The sequence below is a fragment of the Onthophagus taurus genome, chromosome 10 (genome assembly GCF_036711975.1).
Source record: "Onthophagus taurus isolate NC chromosome 10, IU_Otau_3.0, whole genome shotgun sequence".
In the NCBI taxonomy this organism is placed as follows: Eukaryota; Metazoa; Arthropoda; class Insecta; order Coleoptera; family Scarabaeidae; genus Onthophagus; species Onthophagus taurus.
Genome location: NC_091975.1, coordinates 456,077 through 479,387, shown reverse-complemented (window position 1 = coordinate 479,387; position 23,311 = coordinate 456,077). Strand labels below are relative to the sequence as shown.

Sequence of the window (23,311 nt, the reverse complement as noted above, 5' to 3'; positions counted from 1 at the left end):
TCTATAATATTATTAAACATTAAACCATTTTCAAATTATTCAAAACGATATATTCGCAAATTAACGCAAACGCTGCTATTTTTAAGTTCAAATTACAAATTCGTTCTAAAATTGTGACAGTTAATGAATTAGAAACAACGTTAAAAAAACTTACCATCTCAAGATTTTATCGAAAAACATCGACGTGATAACTTAAAACCAGAACTAACTCTAGACGTAGAACTAGAAACATTTCTTATACCACGATATTATATTGTTGATTTAAATTACAAGTTCGTTCTAAAATTGTGACAGTTAAATTTGATAAAAATAAATTTGTTGATGGCGACATCTATGATTAAAGTGACTAACTTTAACTTAATTTTAGGAAATGAAGTATTTTTAATTAATTTATTTTGAACTAATCCCAATTTAAACGTGAATAATAATTAAAACATAACTTCATAATCTAATTCAAAATTTAATTAGATTAGGTACTTCTTGTTTAAAAGACAAGAAGTAGGTTAAGGTCTCTGAGTAGAAGCCAAGAGATGTCGCCACCTCACAAAAATTTCCACCCAAGAGTAATTTAAATAAATAAAATCTTTCAATCGATGAGCCAATCCGTTACATAATTAAAAAATGGAATCATCTATAAATAAGTTATCTCCAATCGGTTTGGAGTGTTTTTGTGGGTTTCGCGTTGCAGTGCTTAACTTTCATGTTGATAAAACAGAGATTATCTAACCTCACAAAATCGCAAAAATGTCAAAATTTTCGTATCATGCATAAGAACCGTTTTCACTTACTCCGTTTCAAATCACGTTAATCACACATCCCCCAAAAAAAAGGTAAAAATTAAAACTATCCAATCGTCGAAATCGAAAAACGGCGGTTTCCCCTTAAAAATGTACAAAGGTAAAATCTCATTAAATATGATACCGGCGAAACCTAACCTCATCCCGGATAAAACTGCGCTTTTAACCAAATTCAACATCAACAACATTATACGAGAATGCTTCAAGTTTTTAGAAAAAGGTAAGAGTGTCAGAAATGGTTTATTATCAGTTCCGGAAACGTTAAAAAGTCAGTCAATTAATATTATGAGATCATGGACGCATCAATGTGAATGCGTTTTGGCACAACGTTTAAGAAGGGGTCAACAAATGTTCTTTTTGTATACCCGTTTATGGGAAGAACATGCCTTAAGAGATTTTATGAAAAAAATGCGTCAACAAGTTACAAAAAGGGGCACTGAATTTGTTTTTGGAGCAATGGGAATCACTGCTTACAATTGGGACCAAAATCGTATATCCGACGATGAAATTAAACAGCACACCAACGAATTGGATTATATACGTAAATTACGAGGTAAAACGTTGACGTGTCAAACATGTAGTAACAAAGCGGTTTTGCCTTGTTCTTGTCCAAGTAATAAGAAAACTTATAATTCCTACGACGATTGGACAGTTTTTATCGAAAAGAATGATATGATCGTATGGAGAAGGTTACGACCATCAGGAAGTTACGAATACAAAGTTTACGGATCGTTTAACGATGTTTGTGCGGATGATTTCTTAAATGTACAAATTGATATTGATTATCGAAAGCAATGGGATACAACAGCCGTTTCTTTGGATGTCATCGAACGTGATCCAAATCCTAAAAATAACAGCGATATTATTTATTGGGAAATGTATTGGCCGGTAAGTTAGGTTATGTTTGTTAGGTTATGTTTATAATTCAAGAATTATGTGGTTTAAAAATCGATTTTTTTTTAATCGACGGGAAATCAGTCAAGTAAGTCGTTATAAATTAAAAAAAAAAGCGGAAATGTGTAAAACTTACCGAAAAATCACTTTAAAGTTTCGACATGTCACTTTTCGTGACGTCATCGACCGTGCTAACCATATACAGGTGTCTCACGTAACTGGTTCTTTAGGTTCCACTATAAATACAGGTTTAAAAATTTTGGTAGCATGGGTTGTTCATTCGGAACATTCGATCTAAAATATTTTCGAAATGGCTGCCACTTCCGGTCTAACGGAAGTAGACCATAACTACGTCATTTTAAATGGAAACTTTTTTCTAATTTTTTGACAAGCTATCACACCTCAAGGTTTATATATAAGAGGTTGTCTAGGTTCGTACGCAATCATACTGCGCATTACGTCACATGTGGAAAATAATACCGCCAAGCAATTCAAATTAAACAAAGGCATGGAGCACCACATGGCCATGAGGTTGCGTACGCAATCCGTGATCGCTTACGTCACGAAACACTCCTGCTCTTGCCCCTCGCCCACAAACTAAAATCAAAGTATTGCAGCATAGGAACTTAGACAACCTTTAATATATAAACCTTGATCCTTTGATTATATACAGGGTGGTCCGTTACTAATGGGAAGCAACAGTGAATTCCTTACATATAATTATTACGATTTAACCCAATTTATCTTAGTCCAATTGTTAATAATAACGAAGATTGAGTTGGTTAAAGTTAATACTTTAATTTCGTTGTTTTTTTAATAATTTCGCTTTTTCTTAAATTATGAACATTAAAATTTTTATATTATTACTTTTTAAGATGATAAATGATAAATTAGTATAGTTCTGATCTATCTTTCAGATATAATTTAACTATCCACAAACATAAGTTGATGTTACAAAAATATTAACATAATTACTATATTAAAAATCGATTTTAATAACGACTATAATTTATTTAAACATTTTAATAATAATAACATCGAACAAAAAGAGGAAACAATAATAACAATTAAAATGAACTGCATTAGAGTAAGTGTTCAAAGTGACCACCGTTAGCTTCAATGCATTTTCCAATCCGTTTAGAAAATGATCTTCTTATGTTAAATAATATTTGTTCAATCCTAATGATATCCACTGCCTTTACAATTTTTTGCCACAGTTCCTCACGAGTTTCAGGATTGTCTTTGTAAACAAGGGATTTTACAAATCCCCATACTCAAAAATCCATAGGATTACAATCGGGACTTCGTGGTGGCCAAGTGTAATGACTACCTCGGCCAATCCATCTTCGTGGAAAATTCATATCGAGATAATCTCGCACTTGCCTGGAAAAATGGGGTGGTGCTCCATCTTGCATAAACCACATGACAGTCCAAATATTTAATGGTAACTCAGCCAACATATCGTCTACTTGGTTTTGCAAAAACTGTAAATAATTGTGGCCGTTCAAATTATTTGGTAATTCCCGCGGACCCACACCAAACATTTATTTTAAATTCATGTTGAAAATGCCGTTGCCGTGTCATGTGTGGGTTTTCAGTTTCCCAAACATGATAATTTTTAAAATTAAAAACCCCACTACGAGTGAATGTCGCCTCGTCAGTAAATAAAATGTTGGCAATAAACGATGGGTCAGAATTTTGCCGATTTTTGATAAAATTAGCAAATTCTAACCGAACTCTTAAATCAGTAGGCAGTAAGGCGTGTACAGGTACAAAATGGTATGGATACAGTCTTTCTTTTTTTAATATTCGTAGAATTGACGACTTGCTTAACCCGGTTGCAGCTGGTTGTTACTAACTCGTACTAAAACTTCATCTTCTTCATCAACGGAAATCTTTTTTGGACGACCTGTATTTCGTTTAGGACGAAATGAACCAGTCTCACCTAAGCGGTCATACAAATTTTTAAATAACTTGTGATTTGGTTGTCTTCTGTTGGGGTATTTTAATAAATATCTTCTGCACGCTTCCCTTCCATTAAACTTTTCTTGAGCGTATATGCACACCATATCACGCATTTCCGTGTTAGAAAAAAAATTATGCCGGGGCATTATTTCAAAGTAACAAATACATTGATTACAATAATACTGAGCGTGAAATGAAACTGAATGCCAAACTGATTGTCTAGTGTTTGACTAAATAAAAACTTTGTCAACGCCAACTGATGTTACTGAGATATTAAATTTTGCAAAGTGCCCTTAAACAGTGATTATCTCGGGAACGGAGAACTTTAGAGAATATTGATAGGTATACCAAATTTATGTAAAAATGTCTGAGAAACTGTTTTATGTTATGTGAGTTGTAAAAATTTTAACGATGAAAAAGATATGACTACTTTAAGGGTGGTTTTTTAAGGTAGACAGCGCCATCTGAAAGATAAATCAAAACTAACACCAAATTATTATTTATTGTATTAAAAAATGATAATGTACCAATTTTCATGTTCATAATGTAAGAGACAACGAAATTATTAAAGAAAAACGAAAATAAAGTATTAACTTTAACCATATGTATCTTCGTTGTTATTAACAATTGGACTAACATAAATTGGGTTAAATCGTAATAATTTAATGTAAGGAATTCACTGTTGCTCTGTGTCCCATTAGTAACGGACCATCCTGTATAATATGGATTGAGCCAACGAGAGAGATAGCTTGCGCAAGGTGATCGAACCGAGAGTATTGATAGAAGTGAGATAGATATAGAAGCGTACTGACATATAATATATCTATCTTTGTTACACTTTCACATTATCGCTTTCCATCTGCGTCTATTCACCTTGAGCAACATTTTTGTTAGTAGATATATTCAGTTAGCTCAATCCATATTATATATAATCAAAGCCTTGATCACACCTGAAGTCCTGCGCATATATTACGAAACAACCTGTAGATAAATATTGTCATATTTTTATTGTTTTAAAATCAAAAGAAAAAACGATACGCGGAACACATTTAGATTATTACTGCTTTTGATACCTTTTGAGTACCTTAGTACTTTGTTTTGGAATTCTTTGAGTCAGACTTGCATTTGTCTTGCAGGTACAACCCCACAGTTGGATTCCATAGTTTATCATTGGCCTATATGATGTAACGTCTGTGGGGGGTTTACCAGGTTTTGGTGTTAACATTCTGGTTTATGATTCTTGAATTTTTGTTTACTGATTTTATGACATTTAGGACCCACTTTTACCAATCTCTTGATAAACTAATCTAGGGGATAATTACCATGGTTACACAGATTTATCTATGGGATAAATGTATCAAGAGGTGGTAAAAGTGGGCCTAAAATCAAAAACGTAACCTAAAAATAATTCCAATTAATTTTATTGTTTACAGAAACTTTTTGCTAATAGAGACTACGTTTTTAAACGTCGTTATCTGATTGATACCGATTCGAAAATATTACTTCTCGTAAGTAAATGTACGGAACATCCAAAGCGTCCCATCACAGTTGAAAAGTATCGTGTTTCCGATTACAATTCGCACATGATTATTCGACCGCACAAAGACTTTTTTTCCCCGGGTATTGAATTTGCTTTAACTTATTATGATAATCCGGGCGTAAACATCCCAGCGGCCGTAACCGCTTGGGTAGCGTACAGAGCCATGCCTGAGTTTTTAACAAAATTACGAGTCGCCGCCAGGGATTACCAAAAATATTGTGATGAAAAACTGATTTCGAGACGATGCGATTTAAAACAAATTGTCGAAGAGGAAATTGTTGCAAAAGAAAGCTATTTGAAGTCATTAAAATCTGCTTCGAGTCAAGTCGTTCTCTTAAAAGATAAGAAAAAAATCGAAGAGAAACAAACGTTAGAAATGGGAATACAAATACAGGAGAGAATTCCTGGAGTTGATATTATGACCTCTCCAACTCCAATCGTTCAAGCGGAAGTGTCTAAACATAATTATTGGAAGTATTTACAGCCTACGTATTATTTTAGTTAGTGATTTTTTTTAGTAGCAGAGGATGATTAAATAAAAAGAGAAATGGTGTGTTTTAGTCTCGAAAAAGTTTTTAGAACAGAAAAAATAAAAGGTTGAAAAGACTGACGTTTGATGACGATTTTGTTGAGAACTGGGCGCAATAAATGTACCAAAGTCAGGCTAATGTGTTTTTTATTTTTCTCTTCATTTAGAGAGGTTAGAAATATTAATTTGTTGTTTAATGACTTTTTGAATATATTTAATGTTTTATAATGTCTTATAAATCCGTTTTTTATTTACTAATTTCCCTAAGTAATTAAACAAATTTCTAAAAATTAAATCATTTAACTCAAACAAATAACCCCATCTTTCGCTTAATTATAAAAGTTTCAACTTCTAAATTCAATCGTTAGATAGCGCACCAAAAAAATATTTCCAACAAGAAGAAATCTGTCAAATTGACAGCCGCGTTTACAGTCGAAAATGGTTAAAACGAGCAATCTCGGAGCCCCTTTAGCTCAGTTTTCGCGAACATGGCGAGGGGGTGGTCGAATCCCATCTTTTTACACTTACAATTCATCTTCGTCGCACTTACGTTATCGACAACAACAGTTTTCGGTGCAAATGAAATCCCGTCGATCGTTTCTGTGAAAGTGATATCGGTATCGAATCCACAATTTAGGACAAACGAGTGCCTGAAAGACCTTAAATTCGAAATGAGGGGTCGAAATTTTGATTCTAACATGGAAATCGCCGTCACCAGGGACAAAAGTGCTAAGGACTCGTTTTGTAACGAAGCAACGTTAATTCATTTAAATGAACAAGTTTCTTCGGAATCGGGAATTTATACGATTACTATACCGCAAGGATTACAAGACGATCTTTACTTTTGTATGAAAAATTATAAATTAGAACAACAACAGGCGCGATGGTATCATCAAGGATATGACGTTTTTTTACTAGGGGCAATAGATCTGACTCAGTAAGTTATTTATTTCTTTTTATTTAAATTTATTAGGTGTTAAATGTTTTTTTTTTTTATATAAACAAAATTATGAATCATTTTAAATTGTAAATTATTACTTTTTGGTGTTAATTTTTTGGGCAATCGTCCCAAAAATGTTTCATTTTTTTAATCATCGATTTTGATATTTAACTCAAAACAATAATGAATGGAATCATCAATCAAATTTTGTAATCATCACATAACATTATCATTTATATTTCTTTTCAATTACGGGAAGATAATCGGACTTAATCCTCATCAATCTCTTCACAGATCTTGGCAAGTTTGTGGGTTCTTTTACCTGCTCCGATGTGGTATGAACCAGTACAATCTGGTTTTTCCATCTTTTCACCACAAAAGTGAACTCGCTTCTTTGTATTTTTATGTATTTATTTATTAAATAAAGATTATTCAAGATTTTGTTATCAAAAAATGACAGATTTATCTAATGTGGCTAACTTCACGGTTATTTATGTTATGAATTAATTTGAATCTTTTTCTATCAAAAAAGTAACTAACTTCACAATTATCAAGTTCTAATTTATAACCTTAAAACCAAGATTTTTTTTATTAATCGTTTTAATAAAATTTTGTTCTTAGTAAGTTAAATATGATACTTTACGATTTGATAATTTTTAGTGAACTTAACAAATCTTTATTCGAGAAAGAACAAAAGTTGTTTATTTATATTCAGCAGAAATGAAGGCTAACTTCACTACGGTTATAACGATTTGATTTAGACGAGTTTACATTTTTAAATTTAATTATTTCTCCAACATTTCAAGATTTATTCTTTCTAACTATTATTATAAACATTTTTAAATAAACTGCACGGAAATCGTAATTATTAAAACGCAAAATTATTAATAACTAATTTCACGGTTGTTACATCCTCTTTTTGTAGTAAACCAATTTTAACTAAAATTAGTTATTTTGATCACTTTTTGGCTTCGTGCCAAGTAGTTTGCGAAACAAGAACTATTCGTCGACTAAAGAAAGCCGGTTGATGTCTTTAAATTTGCGCCAATTGAAGATGAACCACTTTTTGCCAAATAAACCAGATAAAACCAACTTTCAAATTGAAACTAAATGTTTTAAGATGCAAAGAAAGAAATAAATAAATCAAGATTGTTCAAAAAAACAAAAGCGCACTTTAAATTTGCTTATCTTTCGAGTTTCGTTGTGCAAGACCAGTAAAAACATTTGAGATAATATTGCAAAATAGTAACAAGTTAAAGTATCAAATTTTAAACTCTGTTTTAGACGAATCAACATTAATTCAAGACAATTACTGCGATGTTGTTTCTTAATAAATGAGAAATTAATCAACATTTAACTAAACCCATGATAAAAGTTATTACCAACTTAAAACCGCCCCGAAAAAAAATAACCTGTCACTGTAATTAAGGTTATGTTAATTTCACCCTGTTTTTTTAGTATTCATCAAATAAAAGTATCCGGAATAAAAGTAGAATCATCAAATAATGGGATAGAAACCGATTCCGATGGAATACCATCGATATTTATCGAAACCCCTTCAGTTATTCGAATATTTGGTTCTGGATTCACTCAAAACACCATCGTAGCCTTCACTAACGTGAGGATGCTTCCCGGCGATGTTTGCACAGTTTTCCCATCACCTACAATATATCCGGTGAGTTATAAACGTTATTAAATTCAGTTAGAAACAATTCCCGATGGTTCAAACCAGATTTTTGATCTCCGCAGGTTGATCATGTTTCCGAAGAAAAGGATACAGCTTCAATTAATGTGATTTTACCTGAAAAAGTCGTTGGAGACACTTTATATCTTTGCGTAAAAGAATCAAACTTTTCAAACGCGACGTTTTACCATCAAGGAAGCGCCCCGTGGGTCGCACTACAAAGCCACACTTATTTAATACCGATTTGGGGTTCGATTTTGATCATCGGAACATGTTTGTGTTTCTCCGCTTTATTTTCCGGGTTAAATTTGGGCTTGATGAGTCTCGACATGACGGAATTAAAAATTTTAAAAAACACGGGAACCACAAAAGAGAGACAATACGCGAGGAAAATTCAACCGATTCGAAAACATGGTAACTTTTTATTATGTAGTATCTTGTTGGGAAATGTATTGGTGAATTCGATTTTTACGATTTTATTGGATGGATTAACGTCGGGCGTTGTTGCTGTGGTTTGTTCTACGATCGCTATTGTACTCTTTGGTGAAATTACACCTCAAGCGATTTGTTCGAGGCATGGTTTAGCTGTTGGCGCGAAAACTATTGTTGTTACGAAAGTTGTTATGGGAATAACATCACCAATTGCTTATCCGGTTTCGAAAATTTTAGATCGGCTCTTAGGGGAGGAAATTGGAAATGTTTACAATCGGGAACGATTAAAGGAATTAGTCAAAGTAAGTGTTTTTAATTAATTAATACCGATTTGACAGGTTTTGGTTAGAAACTAACTTCACAGTTGTTTACATTTCGTTTTAAGATGTTTTTTTGACATTTTAATTATTGTTATCTTTACCACGTATTTTTTTGTTTTATCATAAAAAAACCCTTCAATAAATCCACTTTATTTTATTATTACGTAATAAACCTGATTCGATCGACATTATCTGGTTAAAAGCCGCAAGATCTTGCCCAGATACAAAAATGATCGATTAAGTACTCACGGAAATAAAACTTAAATTATCACCTTATCTGAATATATTATTTAATAATTTAATTCTTTTTTCTTGACCTAATTGCAAAAAATACCCGACATTTTCGTTCAAGTTTACCGATAAATGGGTCAACCGCCATCCGGTTTTAACCGGTTTAAGGTCGTTCGGATTCTTTTTTGAGGTTAGGAGTCAAAAATCATCAATGTGGCTAATTTCACTATCGATTAATTTTTTGATAAATTTATTTCTAACATTTCATCTATTTTATGAATATATTATTAAAATAAATATTTTTTTTTTAATTAAAACGTTATATTTATTAATTAAAAAAAAATTATTTAAATTAAATTGATATTTTTCTATTAACCTCAAATGTCAAACATGTCAAATGTCAAAATGAATTTTAATAATTTCATTTTAATTTATAGGTAACAACTGGTGAAAATGATTTAGATAGGGATGAAGTAAATATAATAAGTGGAGCGTTAGAATTAAGAAAAAAAACTGTAGCCGAAGCGATGACAAGAATGGAAGATGCATTTATGTTAGATTACGAAGCGATCCTCGATTTTGAAACAGTTTCCGAAATAATGAAATCGGGTTATTCAAGAATTCCCGTTTATGAAGGAGACAGGAAAAAAATCGTCACCACACTTTACATAAAAGATCTCGCGTTCGTCGATCCGGATGATAACACCCCATTAAAAACTTTGTGTCAATTCTATCAGAATCCGTGCAATTTCGTTTTCGAAGATGTCACATTGGACGTTATGTTCAAAGAGTTCAAAGAGGGAAATAAGGGGCACATGGCGTTTGTGCATCGCGTTAACAATGAAGGTGATGGTGATCCGTTTTATGAAACAATTGGGTTAATCACCTTAGAAGATGTTATTGAGGAATTAATTCAAGCTGAAATTATGGATGAAACTGATACAGTTAGTAAGTTATTTTAGATCAAATAAAAATCGCCTTTGTTATTTAATGTTTTGTTTTTAGCCGATAATCGTTCAAAAAGAAAACGGACCTCGAATAGAACCAAACAAGATTTTACCGTTTTCGCTGATCGCAAAGGTGAAACTAATCGGATAAGGATTAGTCCGCAATTAACGTTAGCTACATATCAATATTTAAGCACTTGTAAGTTAATTCTTTTATTATTAATGCAAATTAAAATTAAATTTTTTAGCTGTTGATTTATTTAAACCAAGCAATATCTCAGAGACGATTCTAAGAAGATTTCTTAAACAAGACATTTACAACCATATTAAAAAGAATAAAGATTGGCGTAACGACGATAATGCGGTGATTTATCAACAAGGTTGTGCTGTTGATTACTTTGTGTTAATCCTTGAAGGTCGAGTTGAAGTTACAGTTGGTGCAGAACAATTAGTTTTTGAAAGCGGTGCGTTTACTTATTTTGGAACACAAGCTTTAGCACAAAACATTGGAATATGTAAGTTAAAAAAAAAAATAATTAAAAAAATTCTAACTTATTTTATGTTCTTTTTAAATTAGTGGATCCTTCACCATCAACGATGGGTAGCTTGCAATCATTAAATATGGACACGATGCTCCGTTACAGTTTCCAACCCGATTACACCGTTAGAGCAAGTTCCGATTTACTTTACATGAAAGTAAAGCGAAGCCTTTATTTGGCAGCGAAAAAAGCTTCGTTAATGGAAAAATCAGCCCGCGAAAAAGACGGTGATAATTACGATGAGGAAGTCGAAAAGGTAAGTAATTTTTTAAAAACAAAAATCGAAAAAAGGACGCAAAATTTGAATGGGGTAAAAATTAGTACTTACGTATTTCCAGTATGTAACACACTCCAAAGACGATTCGATTCATATAAAAGCACGAGATTTATTAATGGGTGGTTCCGATAACGAGAAGATTTAAGATCTTTTTATCACATAACCTCACATTTTTATTTAATTCGCGTTTTAAAAAGGTAACTCGTTGCACTCTTAAAATGATTGAATTAAATGTTCAAATTGTAAATAACACGAAAAAGCTTTGTGTAAAAAGCTTTAAATACGAAAAAGTTATTTTTTTTTAGTCCACATAACCTCACTTTTTTTTTTGTTATAATTAACGAATTTAATCGATAAAAAAGTGAGTTTATTCTATGTTAATGCACTATTTGATTGTTAAATTGTATATAACACCTTTTTTATATGGGAAATACTGTTTTTTTAAGTAATTAAAAAAAATTTAAACTTTGTTTATATTGTTATCAAAGATAACCAACTTCACTGTTGTTTTTGTTGACATTGTTGGTTTTATCAGTTTCATTGTGGATGATTTTTAAATTTATTAAACAAATTACTTTATTACATAAAGTAACGATTTAAAAAATTAATAGAAATTCAAGTTTTGTATAAATAATTAATTTAAAAAAATTAAGTGATATTAATTTTTTTTTAATTTTTAAGTTGGTAATTCTATTTTTTTTTAAATGTCAAAAAAATAACTTAACCTCATTTTTCTTTCTTTTTTTTAGTTATTATATTCGTTAGGAGAAGAAGATTCTTTGGGTCGTCAATCACCCGAGTTGAAAGCGAATCAAAATATAACGCACAGCGAACCGTTAAGTACAACAAATTCAAATGTAAAATTGCCAGATAATGCGATGAATATTAACCCGTTGAGTGCTAATCGCAAAAGTTTAAATAACGGTGGAGCTGCTACGAGTCAAAAATTACTTCATCCTCAAAACGCTACGATAACCGATGATTTAACGTCGTCGAAGGAGGAAGAAATAGCATTGTTACCAAAAAATAACTCATAACAACAAAGTAACGGTCTTAAAAAGGCCGATAGAGTACTTAACTTATTTCAACGATTAATTTTTTTTTGAAAATACAAGTATTAAGTTAGTGTTTTAAAATAAAAATGTTATTGCAAAAAGGGGTTTAGGCATTTATTTTTTATATATTTTTTTTTGGCTTTTGTATTTAGCAATAATCAAGATTGATAAATTATTGACAAATATAACTTTTATGTACTTTATTCTAGTACTTATATTAATTAATGAAGAAACAAATAATTTAATGTTAATTAATTAGATTTAGGTGTTGTATAAATGTTAAATACCAAAAAATAGATTAAAAAATAAAAAAAAAAATATTAACAAGTTGTTGAGGTTAGAATGTTTTTACATGTACTTTACAAAGAAATATTGTACTTAAAATTTATTTTCCAATATATTGGTGCTTTTATTATTATTTTCTTACTTTTTTTTATTGTTTTGTTTTTAGTTAAAAGTTGTTTGTTAGAAATAAAGTTGTACTTCCATTAATAAAGCTGTCTAAAAATTTAAAAATTTTATTAAAATCATTTCTTGTGATTACTTAAAGCATTTTCTTCAGTATTAACATTAATATCTTTATTGTTTTTGCTATCCAGCATTAACATAATACTATCACTGATATCCTCCAAAGTATCCAAAACGCTTTGTAACATTTCCGATTCTTTTAAATCATAATTTGCGGTTTCTTTTTTAACATTAAAATTTTTGGTGTTATTGCACGAATTTAATTTTGCTTTATAATATTTTTGAAGGGGTTTTGGGAAAGTTTTCTTCGATTTGTTTGGATACGGCTTTTGAAAATGCATTTTTGATTTAATTAATAAAATTTTGTGCGGAAAATTTTCATGATTTTGACGTTTCTTACTTTGTCAATTTTGTTGCAAATAATTGATTTTATGTTAATTTTTAACGTTGAATTTCGTTTTAATCCAATTATTATGCAAAACTCAATTTGTATTCTATTAAAATCGCCCAATTTGTATAATGAAGTGTGATGGGGGTTTTCCATAGAGTATTCCCAGGTGATGAATACTCAGAGAAGGGTTTTGTGGTTGTAGTGGGGGTGAAAAGAGTTATTGGGGGCACCAGTCAGTCATGGAATGTATTCTCTTGTACTCATGAGGTAAAATTATTGATTATTTACTGTAAAAAAACAATCAATAGATGCGCGTAAAGAAAGTAGAAAGAGTTTTAACATTTTAACACGGTTTTTTTCGGGTGATGTTAAATTTGAAATGGGTAGCGCCATTTTTATATTAGGACTTTTCGGTTTCTATCAATTCAATTTCGGTAAGATTAATAACTTTTTTAAAATCTTTTATAACATTTTTTTTTAAATTGAAGTGAACTCAATTGATTGTTTTAAATGTATATCAATAAATAACGATTATCAACCATGCGAGGACCCTTTTCACAATAATTACACGACGGATATTTTGGAATCTCCGTGCATGGGCGGGCGAAAGGGAAGAGATGGTTTATTTCCGGCTACTTTCTGTATTAAAATAACCGGAACTTTCGCCGATAACAAAACAACTTTAACTCTAAGAGGATGCGCCTTGGATAGTGGAACTTTAACAACAGACACTGAAATTGTTCGAATGTCTCATTGTGGAGGATTTTATTATGGCGAAAGGTAATTTTAAGTTGGCTCTCTGAAATGTGACATTTAATAACTGTCATATTCAACCTAACCTCACTTTTAAGAATTTTTAATTAATTTTTTATTTTTAGTTATGTTCGTGGTTGTGTTCAAAGCTGTAATGATGCGGATGCTTGTAATTTAAGCTCTAAATTCCAACTCAATTTATTTATTTTAAACATCTCAACTCTTTATACACTTTACTTTTTTATGTAATACAAAAATAAATAAAAAAATGCCTTTATGAATTAACAAATTTGGGTTTTGTTTCTTGATCGGTTACGCTACGAATATAAATGGAATTTTCGGGGATTACAGCTGGTGGTTCATCTTCTGTTAGGAAATAGGAACACCCCATTGCTAAAATAGAACCTACAAAAAGAATATTTTAGTCATTTAACAAAGAAAAATTGTATTAATTATTATACCGTTACTGCTAAAACTTAATGAAGTAATAGAAGTATGATACTGATGAAATTGACATAATCTCTTCTTATTAAAACCATCCCAAATATTCACAAAGCCATCTGATCCACCAGTTGCGAAAGTATTATGAGTGGGATGAAAACTTATAACATTAACAGGATAAATTTTTTCAACACCATCCTTATCTTTAATTCGATGACACTTAAAAGCGTATTTTTTCTTTTGTATTTCTGGATTGGTATCTAAATATTCGACGGCGACTCGGCCTTCGATACTACTCAAAACGTAACCTTGCTTATTTGGAAAACATTTAATAGCTCTCGTTTGATATTTTAAACTAGATTCACGTTTTTGTACAGTATAAGACATATTACGGATATCCCATACTAAGATTTTTCTACCCGCCGTTCCAACTAACAATTTTTCATCACACACACTCATTGTATAAACCTTATCGCCTTGATTATAACTACCTGCACTAACATGTGCTCTAGGATCCCATAACTTTATGTAATGATCCCAAGAACCTGATAAAATACCATTAACTTCTGAACAATACTCAACACATCGAATCGCTTGGTTATGTGAACCAACGGTTACTTCTAAAATTTAAAATTTTTTGATTTTAATCGTGTTGATTTCATTAAATCTTTTTTACCTGTTGTTGTATTAAAATCGAACATTTTTAGGGTATTATCCAAACCTCCACTATAAGAATGAACAGCATCCTATTAATTCAAAAGAATTTATATTAAAAATAAAGTATTATTAATTAAATTAACTCACCGTAAAACAGCAATCTAAAACGGGGCCGTTATGTTGATATTTATGTCTTAAAGTATTCGTTTGGACATCGTATAACCTCACTCCCGAATCCCACGAACTTACCAACAAAAATTGATTGGTGTTCGGGCCGAATTTCACCGAAGATATCGTATCATCAGGGGGGCTTTTTAATTTATACTCATTTTGAGAATTTACAGACATCGTTCTTTGAATAAGAAAAAAATTGCGTTTAGGTTATGTTTACTATCTGTGGGGGGAAGTTTTGGGATGAAGTTAGCTGCATTTCATCAATTTACTGATTTTAATTTGTATTTGAAATAAATAAATAATCAAAAGATTGTTAATTTAAATAGATTCGATTCGTAATTTTTCGCTTTGAATAAAAAGTAATTATTCTTTGCTTTTAAACTTAAAGAAATATTTTAAATTTGTAACTAAAATGACATATGTCATTATTTAGACTTTCAAAGTGACAGCGTTTTGAACTTATAGGTTAGGTTATGAATCCAAATGTTGGTGGACTCCTGATCTACATTCACTTGGAGGCAAATATTCAGAAAAAACGTAATGAGCTAAAACCTTTGATTATATATAATATGGATTGAGCTAACTGAATATATCTACTAACAAAAATGTGGTTCAAGGTGAATAGACGCAGATGGAAAGCGATAATGTGAAAGTGTAACAAAGATAGACATAAAACGGTACTAAACAGACGGGCGCATGCGCACAAAAGTGTCAAACCTCTTCCATTTGACGTTTATCGTTTTGTTGTGTCACAGCCAGTCACACCGTTATGTTTAAAAATGTATTGTTTCGTGTGCAAAGTTCGCGATAATACAGTTTCACATCACCTGTAAGTATTATAAATGTTACTTCTAATTGATAGTTTTTTATCTTATAAGTTAACGCACGCCCATTATATGTCAGTACGCTTTTATGTCTATCTCGGTTCGATCACCTTGCGCAAGCTATCTCTCTCGTTGGCTCAATCCATATTATATATAATCAAAGGCAAAAACTAACATTTTCGCGTAATCTAAGTGTCAAAAAAGATGCGAATTCAAAAATTCCTGGAAGCCGTATTTATTGAAATTAATGAATGAGACTTATTCTAAATTAAAGCTCAAAGCTTTCTCTTTAATATGATGTATAATAATTGTTGGGTTGGATTGGAAAAATATTGAGAAAAAAAATGTTGAAACAAAACTTACATTTTCGTATAACCTAAAAGTGTCAAAAAAGATACTAATTTAAAAATTCCTGGAAGCCGTATTTATTGAAATTAAGAAATGAGGCTTATTCTAAATTAAAGCTCAAAGCTTTCTCTTTAAAATGATGTATAATAATTGTTGGGTTGGATTGGAAAAATATTGAGAAAAAAAATGTTGAAACAAAACTTACATTTTCGTATAACCTAAAAGTGTCAAAAAAGATACTAATTTAAAAATTCCTGGAAGCCGTATTTATTGAAATTAAGAAATGAGACTTATTCTAAATTAAAGCTCAAAGCTTTCTCTTTAAAATGATGTATAATAATTGTTGGGTTGGATTGGAAAAATATTGAGAAAAAAAATGTTGAAACAAAACTTATATTTTCGTATAACCTAAAAGTGTCAAAAAAGATGCTAATTTAAAAATTCCTAGAAGCCGTATTTATTGAAATTAAGGAATGAGACTTATTCTAAATTAAAGCTCAAAGCTTTCTCTTTAAAATGATGTATAATAATTGTTGGGTTGGATTGGAAAAATATTGAAATAAAAAATATTGAAACAAAACTTACATTTTCGTATAACCTAAAAGTGTCAAAAAAGATACTAATTTAAAAATTCCTGGAAGCCGTATTTATTGAAATTAAGAAATGAGGCTTATTTTAAATTAAAGCTCAAAGCTTTCTCTTTAAAATGATGTATAATAATTGTTGGGTTGGATTGGAAAAATATTGAGAAAAAAAATGTTGAAACAAAACTTACATTTTCGTATAACCTAAAAGTGTCAAAAAAGATGCTAATTTAAAAATTCCTAGAAGCCGTATTTATTGAAATTAAGGAATGAGACTTATTCTAAATTAAAGCTCAAAGCTTTCTCTTTAAAATGATGTATAATAATTCTTGGGTTGGATTGGAAAAATATTGAGAAAAAAAATGTTGAAACAAAACTTACATTTTCGTATAACCTAAAAGTGTCAAAAAAGATACTAATTTAAAAATTCCTGGAAGCCGTATTTATTGAAATTAAGAAATGAGGCTTATTCTAAATTAAAGCTCAAAGCTTTCTCTTGAAAATGATGTATAATAATTGTTGGGTTGGATTGGAAAAATATTGAGAAAAAAAATGTTGAAACAAAACTTACATTTTCCTAAAAGTGTCAAAAAAGATACTAATTTAAAAATTCCTGGAAGTCGTATTTATTGAAATTAAGAAATGAGGCTTATTCTAAATTAAAGCTCAAAGCTTTCTCTTTAAAATGATGTATAATAATTGTTGGGTTGGATTAGAAAAATATTGAGAAAAAAAATGTTGAAACAAAACTTACATTTTCGTATAACCTAAAAGTGTCAAAAAAGATACTAATTTAAAAATTCCTGGAAGTCGTATTTATTGAAATTAAGGAATGAGGCTTATTCTAAATTAAAGCTCAAAGCTTTCTCTTTAAAATGATGTATAATAATTCTTGGGTTGGATTGGAAAAATATTGAAATAAAAAATATTGAAACAAAACTTACATTTTCGTATAACCTAAAAGTGTCAAAAAAGATACTAATTTAAAAATTCCTGGAAGCCGTATTTATTGAAATTACGAAATGAGGCTTATTCTAAATTAAAGCTCAAAGCTTTCTCTTTAAAATGATGTATAATAATTGTTGGGTTGGATTGGAAAAATATTGAGAAAAAAAATGTTGAAACAAAACTTACATTTTCGTATAACCTAAAAGTGTCAAAAAAGATGCTAATTTAAAAATTCCTGGAAGCCGTATTTATTGAAATTAAGAAATGAGGCTTATTCTAAATTAAAGCTCAAAGCTTTCTCTTTAAAATGATGTATAATAATTGTTGGGTTGGATTGGAAAAATATTGAGAAAAAAAATGTTGAAACAAAACTTACATTTTCCTGAAAGTGTCAAAAAAGATACTAATTTAAAAATTTCTGGAAGCCGTATTTATTGAAATTTAGGAATGAGACTTATTTTAAATTAAAGCTCAAAGGTTTCTCTTTAAAATGATGTATAATAATTGTTGGGTTGGATTGGAAAAATATTGAGAAAAAAAATGTTGAAATAAAACTTACATTTTCGTATAACCTAAAAGTGTCAAAAAAGATGCTAATTTAAAAATTCCTTGAAGCCGTATTTATTGAAATTAAGGAATGAGACTTATTCTAAATTAAAGCTCAAAGCTTTCTCTTTACAATGATGTATAATAATTGTTGGGTTGGATTGGAAAAATATTGAGAAAAAAAATGTTGAAACAAAACTTACATTTTCGTATAACCTAAAAGTGTCAAAAAAGATGCTAATTTAAAAATTCCTAGAAGCTGTATTTATTGAAATTAAGGAATGAGACTTATTCTAAATTAAAGCTCAAAGCTTTCTCTTTAAAATGATGTATAATAATTGTTGGGTTGGATTGGAAAAATATTGAAATAAAAAATATTGAAACAAAACTTACATTTTCGTTTAACCTAAAAGTGTCAAAAAAGATGCTAATTTAAAAATTCCTGGAAGCCGTATTTATTGAAATTAAGGAATGAGACTTATTCTAAATTAAAGCTCAAAGCTTCCTCTTTACAATGATGTATAATAATTGTTGGGTTGGATTGGAAAAATATTGAAATAAAAAATGTTGAAACAAAACTTACATTTTCGTATAACCTAAAAGTGTCAAAAAAGATGCTAATTTAAAAATTCCTGGAAGTCGTATTTATTGAAATTAAGGAATGAGACTTATTCTAAATTAAAGCTCAAAGCTTCCTCTTTACAATGATGTATAATAATTGTTGGGTTGGATTGGAAAAATATTGAAAAAAAAAATGTTGAAACAAAGCTTACATTTTCGTATAACCTAAAAATGTCAAAAAAGATGCTAATTTAAAAATTCCTAGAAGCCGTATTTATTGAAATTAAGAAATGAGACTTATTCTAAATTAAAGCTCAAAGCTTTCTCTTTACAATGATGTATAATAATTGTTGGGTTGGATTGGAAAAATATTGAGAAAAAAAATGTTGAAACAAAACTTACATTTTCGTATAACCTAAAAGTGTCAAAAAAGATACTAATTTAAAAATTCCTGGAAGCCGTATTTATTGAAATTAAGGAATGAGACTTATTCTAAATTAAAGCTCAAAGCTTTCTCTTTAAAATGATGTATAATAATTGTTGGGTTGGATTGGAAAAATATTGAAATAAAAAATATTGAAACAAAACTTACATTTTCGTATAATCTAAAAATGTCAAAAAAGATGCTAATTTAAAAATTCCTAGAAGCCGTATTTATTGAAATTAAGAAATGAGACTTATTCTAAATTAAAGCTCAAAGCTTTCTCTTTACAATGATGTATAATAATTGTTGGGTTGGATTGGAAAAATATTGAGAAAAAAAATGTTGAAACAAAACTTACATTTTCGTATAACCTAAAAGTGTCAAAAAAGATGTTAATTTAAAAATTCCTGGAAGTCGTATTTATTGAAATTAAGGAATGAGACTTATTTTAAATTAAAGCTCAATGTTTTCTTTTGAAAATGATCTGATTTAATGATCTGATTTATCAAAGAGATACCTTTTTGATCAACAAAATTTTTTATACAGATTCTTTCTTGTATAGTAGAAAGTTTAAAGTCGGGACACAAAGGGTTAAGTTTCAAGCACAATTCTAAATTTTAATTTGTTAATTGACTTCTAACTTTAGAGTAGATTAGATTTGAGTCAACACTCCATATGCCAACTTCTTCACCTCACTGTAGCATTCTGGAAGACTATTTCATGCGCCGAATATGATGTCCACTTGTGTTGCGCGCTTTTCTCTGGTTGAATTCTCGAGGTTCTTCTTCAGTTCTTCTCTTTTTTTACCAGATGCTCTACCAGCCGCAAGTTTGCATCAAAAGAGCAGCAGGTTGCCGACCGCAGATCTAGGTTATGATGTGTCAAATGAAATATGATATTTTGACAATTATTTTTTGTGATGTATCTGTCAAAAATTTAGATTAAATGGAAATATATGGATGAATCAAAAAAAGATATAAAAGATATAATTAGTACGTTAACGCATCCAGTGAGTATAACGGATGGAAATCGCAAAATGAGTATGACTAGTAATAAAAAGGAATCTAAAAATGAAAAAAAATCAACTTTTTTTACAATATTTAATCGTTCAGATAAAAATGATATGTTATATAAAAATTTTAAGCTGGAAGAAATTAGAGATTCAAGCACACAAACAAGTAAAACGATAATTGAGTTGGCACGATTTGAAACGAAGAATATATCTCCAGATAGTTTATCGAGTCAAACTTATCAAGATGATGATGATGACGATGATAATGATTTAGACGATGAAACATACGAAACTGAATACACAAACGATGAATTTAAAAAATTTAATGCAATCAATTATCGAGTCGAACCGTTAGAATTAAACTTAACAGAAACAGAAACGAGTAAAAACCCATCTTTAATAGAAACTTTTTTAAGAAAACCCAAAAACAATTCGAAATATACACCAAAACAATTTATAAAAAGCCATTCGTTCGTTGAAAATTCAAAATTTATGATTAAAAATAGTGAACGATCAACAACTATTAACAGTGATGGTGATAAAAGTTTCATGATGCCAACATTATCGAGTCAAAATAAAAATTTATTACCGGAAGTGAAAAAAACAAGTAATTTATTATCACCGATACGCAGAGGACGTTCAAGTAGTCCCATAAAACCGAAAGGAAAAATTAAAATACCCTACATCGATCAAAGCGAATCAGATATTTCTTGTAGAAACGAACGAAATAATTTAAATGCAAGAGTACCTTTAATTAAGCGACAAAATAATAACAAAACAATAGATACCCCAAATCCACCAAAAACGTTTAGTAAGGATATGTTAAGGATTGATGAAATGAGTTTAATTTTAGTCCCGACTGAAAATAATTCAATGATTTGTTTTGATGATACAAATACATCATTCGAAACAACCATAAACACGTCAATTACAAAGTTACAAGACACCGAATGGTAATTAATTATGTTATTTAATTAATATTTTTAAAATTTCTAATATTTAAGGAACATCGCTCTTAGAGGTCTCGCTGAAATAACGGAATTATGTAAAGCGACTGATTCATCGACAATGATGCAATATATGACTTCAATAAATCAAAGATTATTACAATTATTGAAGAATCCGCGCTCGCATGTTTGTAGAACGGCTTGTCAAGCTGCTGGACATTTATTTGAATCGATGAAAGATACTCGTGGTCCTGAATTTAATGATATTGTTGATTTGTTATTATCAAAAACTGCTGATGCTAATAAATTTATAAGGAAAGATGCGAACTTGGCATTGGATTGTATGGTAACTCATATTTCAACGTGTCAAGCAATTAAAGCTTTATTATTAAAAGGCCCCACTCATAAAAATAATTTGGTTCGTTCTGCTACCGTTAGATTATTAATTTGTGCGATTGTTATCGCTGGTCCCGGTGTTATTTTAAATCCGAGTGGTAATGAAGCGACTAGAAAAAGGATATTTTCTAATCTAGTTAAGTTTTTAGAAGATAAAAATCCAGATACAAGGTATTTTTTGAAATATATACTTAATTGGTACTTTATTTATTTTTGTGTGTTTAGAAAATACGGGGAGAGATTATATAAAGTGTTGAGTAAGGAAAAATATTTTGATATGTATTTGAAAAAATACATAGAACGTGATGATTTATCGAAAATGAAAAAAATCTTAAAAGCTATATCTAAAAGTCACTAAATTAACTAGGATTATTTATACAAGAATTATATTATTTATGTGTTTATTTTAGTAATAAATTTAATAATAAATTATTTTTTTTTTATTCTTTAATTTGATAACATAACCTCAAACGACAAGAAAATTTATTAAATTAATTTTATGGTTGATCTAAATATTAGTAAACATTTTCCTCGAAATTTAAGTAATTTTAAGTGTTCAAACTATTTAAAACATTTCAAACAACCTCAAACACAATGGAATGACAGAGTTTTAAATTTCCCGCTTGACTTTCGAGCCAAAATGGCGGCAAACCGCGGTACTTTGTAAATCTAGGGAACTGTAATTAAAGTAATTTCTTAGTGCCATCTAGCGGCGAATAGATGGAACTAATAAAGAAATTATAGTAACCTACAATTCTAGTTGTAAATGCTTTGATTTTATTTATTATTAATTATTATATTATTTTTGTAATCAAATTGTGAGATTAAAGGTAATATCATGAAATATTAAAAACTAAATTAAAAAAATTGAGGAATTAATTAATATTTTAATTTAAATAATCAACTTTATTTAGATACACAGGGGTTTACATCTAACCTATAAAATCTATACATACTTCTAATTAAATTAGCAATAAACAAACAAAAATAGGATTATTCAGTTTGAAAAGTGTACAAAATATATTGAAGACAAATTTTCGGAATGACTATTGCACTTACTTTTAAGTAATTTTCACTTTTATTTACGTATTGATTGATTGACTGTATTTTGGCACCAAGTTGTATTTTCTTTTTAATTTTTATAAAATATAAATTACAATTAATAACTAAATTAAATTAGTCTACGTTTTTTTTTTGATATGTACTTAGAATAACCAAAAAAACTTTATATTGGGCAAAGACAATAATTATATTATTTACATATTTAGCACCCTTGCGTACATACATATAAAAATTAAATAAAAAAAAATAAGAAGAGGTAGTTTGGTTAGGAAAACTCATTTACTTTATTATTTCTATTGATTTTTTATGTTTGATGATAATGGAAAAGGTGAAAAAGCTAATAATTATTAACAATAAACTAAAGAACATTTTTTGATTAATTTTTTAAAAATAAAATATTTACAACTTCTTAATTTTTAGGTTATTCTTAACATTGATCAACATAACCTAAAAAAAGGTTAAAAAGGCTCCTTTTTAAATACAACATCAATGTTAACAACTAATAATATCATTCCATTTTCATTATTTTCTCTCCCCCGAAAATTTAACACAACAAAAAGATTTTTTTGTTATAATTTACAAAATTAGTCCAAATATAAAACATTACACAAAAAAAAATTATTAT

General features: G+C 29.6%; 6 protein-coding genes across 6 annotated transcripts in view; 4 read left to right on the top strand and 2 right to left on the bottom strand.

Annotated features, from left to right (window-relative positions):
* LOC111417986 (restin homolog) overlaps nucleotides 1-271 on the bottom strand; it is a 130,726-nt gene extending 130,455 nt beyond the window's left edge. Inside the window, exon 1 of the mRNA XM_071199224.1 lies at nucleotides 155-271. The gene's annotated coding sequence lies outside the window, so the exon portion shown is untranslated. The remainder of the gene's footprint in view (nucleotides 1-154) is intronic.
* Nucleotides 272-800: 529 nt separating this feature from the next.
* LOC111416605 (stAR-related lipid transfer protein 7, mitochondrial) lies at nucleotides 801-5,964 on the top strand. The gene is made up of 2 exons (XM_023048663.2): nucleotides 801-1,685; nucleotides 5,090-5,964. The coding sequence occupies exons 1-2, from the start codon at nucleotides 888-890 to the stop codon at nucleotides 5,699-5,701; spliced, it is 1,410 nt and encodes a 469-aa protein (XP_022904431.1). The 5' UTR covers nucleotides 801-887; the 3' UTR covers nucleotides 5,702-5,964.
* A 178-nt stretch (nucleotides 5,965-6,142) lies between these two features.
* Nucleotides 6,143-12,666, top strand: LOC111416604 (metal transporter uex). Its single transcript, XM_023048661.2, has 8 exons — nucleotides 6,143-6,662; nucleotides 8,124-8,340; nucleotides 8,415-9,083; nucleotides 9,770-10,280; nucleotides 10,338-10,478; nucleotides 10,528-10,794; nucleotides 10,857-11,074; nucleotides 11,845-12,666. Exons 1-8 carry the CDS (start codon nucleotides 6,214-6,216, stop codon nucleotides 12,130-12,132), a joined length of 2,760 nt encoding a protein of 919 aa, XP_022904429.2. The 5' UTR covers nucleotides 6,143-6,213; the 3' UTR covers nucleotides 12,133-12,666.
* Nucleotides 12,667-13,011: 345 nt separating this feature from the next.
* On the top strand, nucleotides 13,012-14,051 carry LOC111416608 (uncharacterized). The gene is made up of 3 exons (XM_023048666.2): nucleotides 13,012-13,443; nucleotides 13,498-13,789; nucleotides 13,888-14,051. Exons 1-3 carry the CDS (start codon nucleotides 13,389-13,391, stop codon nucleotides 14,009-14,011), a joined length of 471 nt encoding a protein of 156 aa, XP_022904434.2. The 5' UTR covers nucleotides 13,012-13,388; the 3' UTR covers nucleotides 14,012-14,051.
* On the bottom strand, nucleotides 13,949-15,401 carry LOC111416606 (mitotic checkpoint protein Bub3). The gene is made up of 4 exons (XM_023048664.2): nucleotides 15,008-15,401; nucleotides 14,880-14,949; nucleotides 14,224-14,823; nucleotides 13,949-14,167 (listed from the first exon to the last, which is right to left on the bottom strand). The coding sequence occupies exons 1-4, from the start codon at nucleotides 15,206-15,208 to the stop codon at nucleotides 14,037-14,039; spliced, it is 1,002 nt and encodes a 333-aa protein (XP_022904432.1). The 5' UTR covers nucleotides 15,209-15,401; the 3' UTR covers nucleotides 13,949-14,036.
* Nucleotides 15,402-19,861: 4,460 nt separating this feature from the next.
* On the top strand, nucleotides 19,862-22,056 carry LOC111416620 (uncharacterized). Its single transcript, XM_023048681.2, has 3 exons — nucleotides 19,862-21,234; nucleotides 21,286-21,795; nucleotides 21,850-22,056. Exons 1-3 carry the CDS (start codon nucleotides 20,225-20,227, stop codon nucleotides 21,980-21,982), a joined length of 1,653 nt encoding a protein of 550 aa, XP_022904449.1. The 5' UTR covers nucleotides 19,862-20,224; the 3' UTR covers nucleotides 21,983-22,056.
* The last annotated feature ends 1,255 nt before the right edge of the window (nucleotides 22,057-23,311 follow it).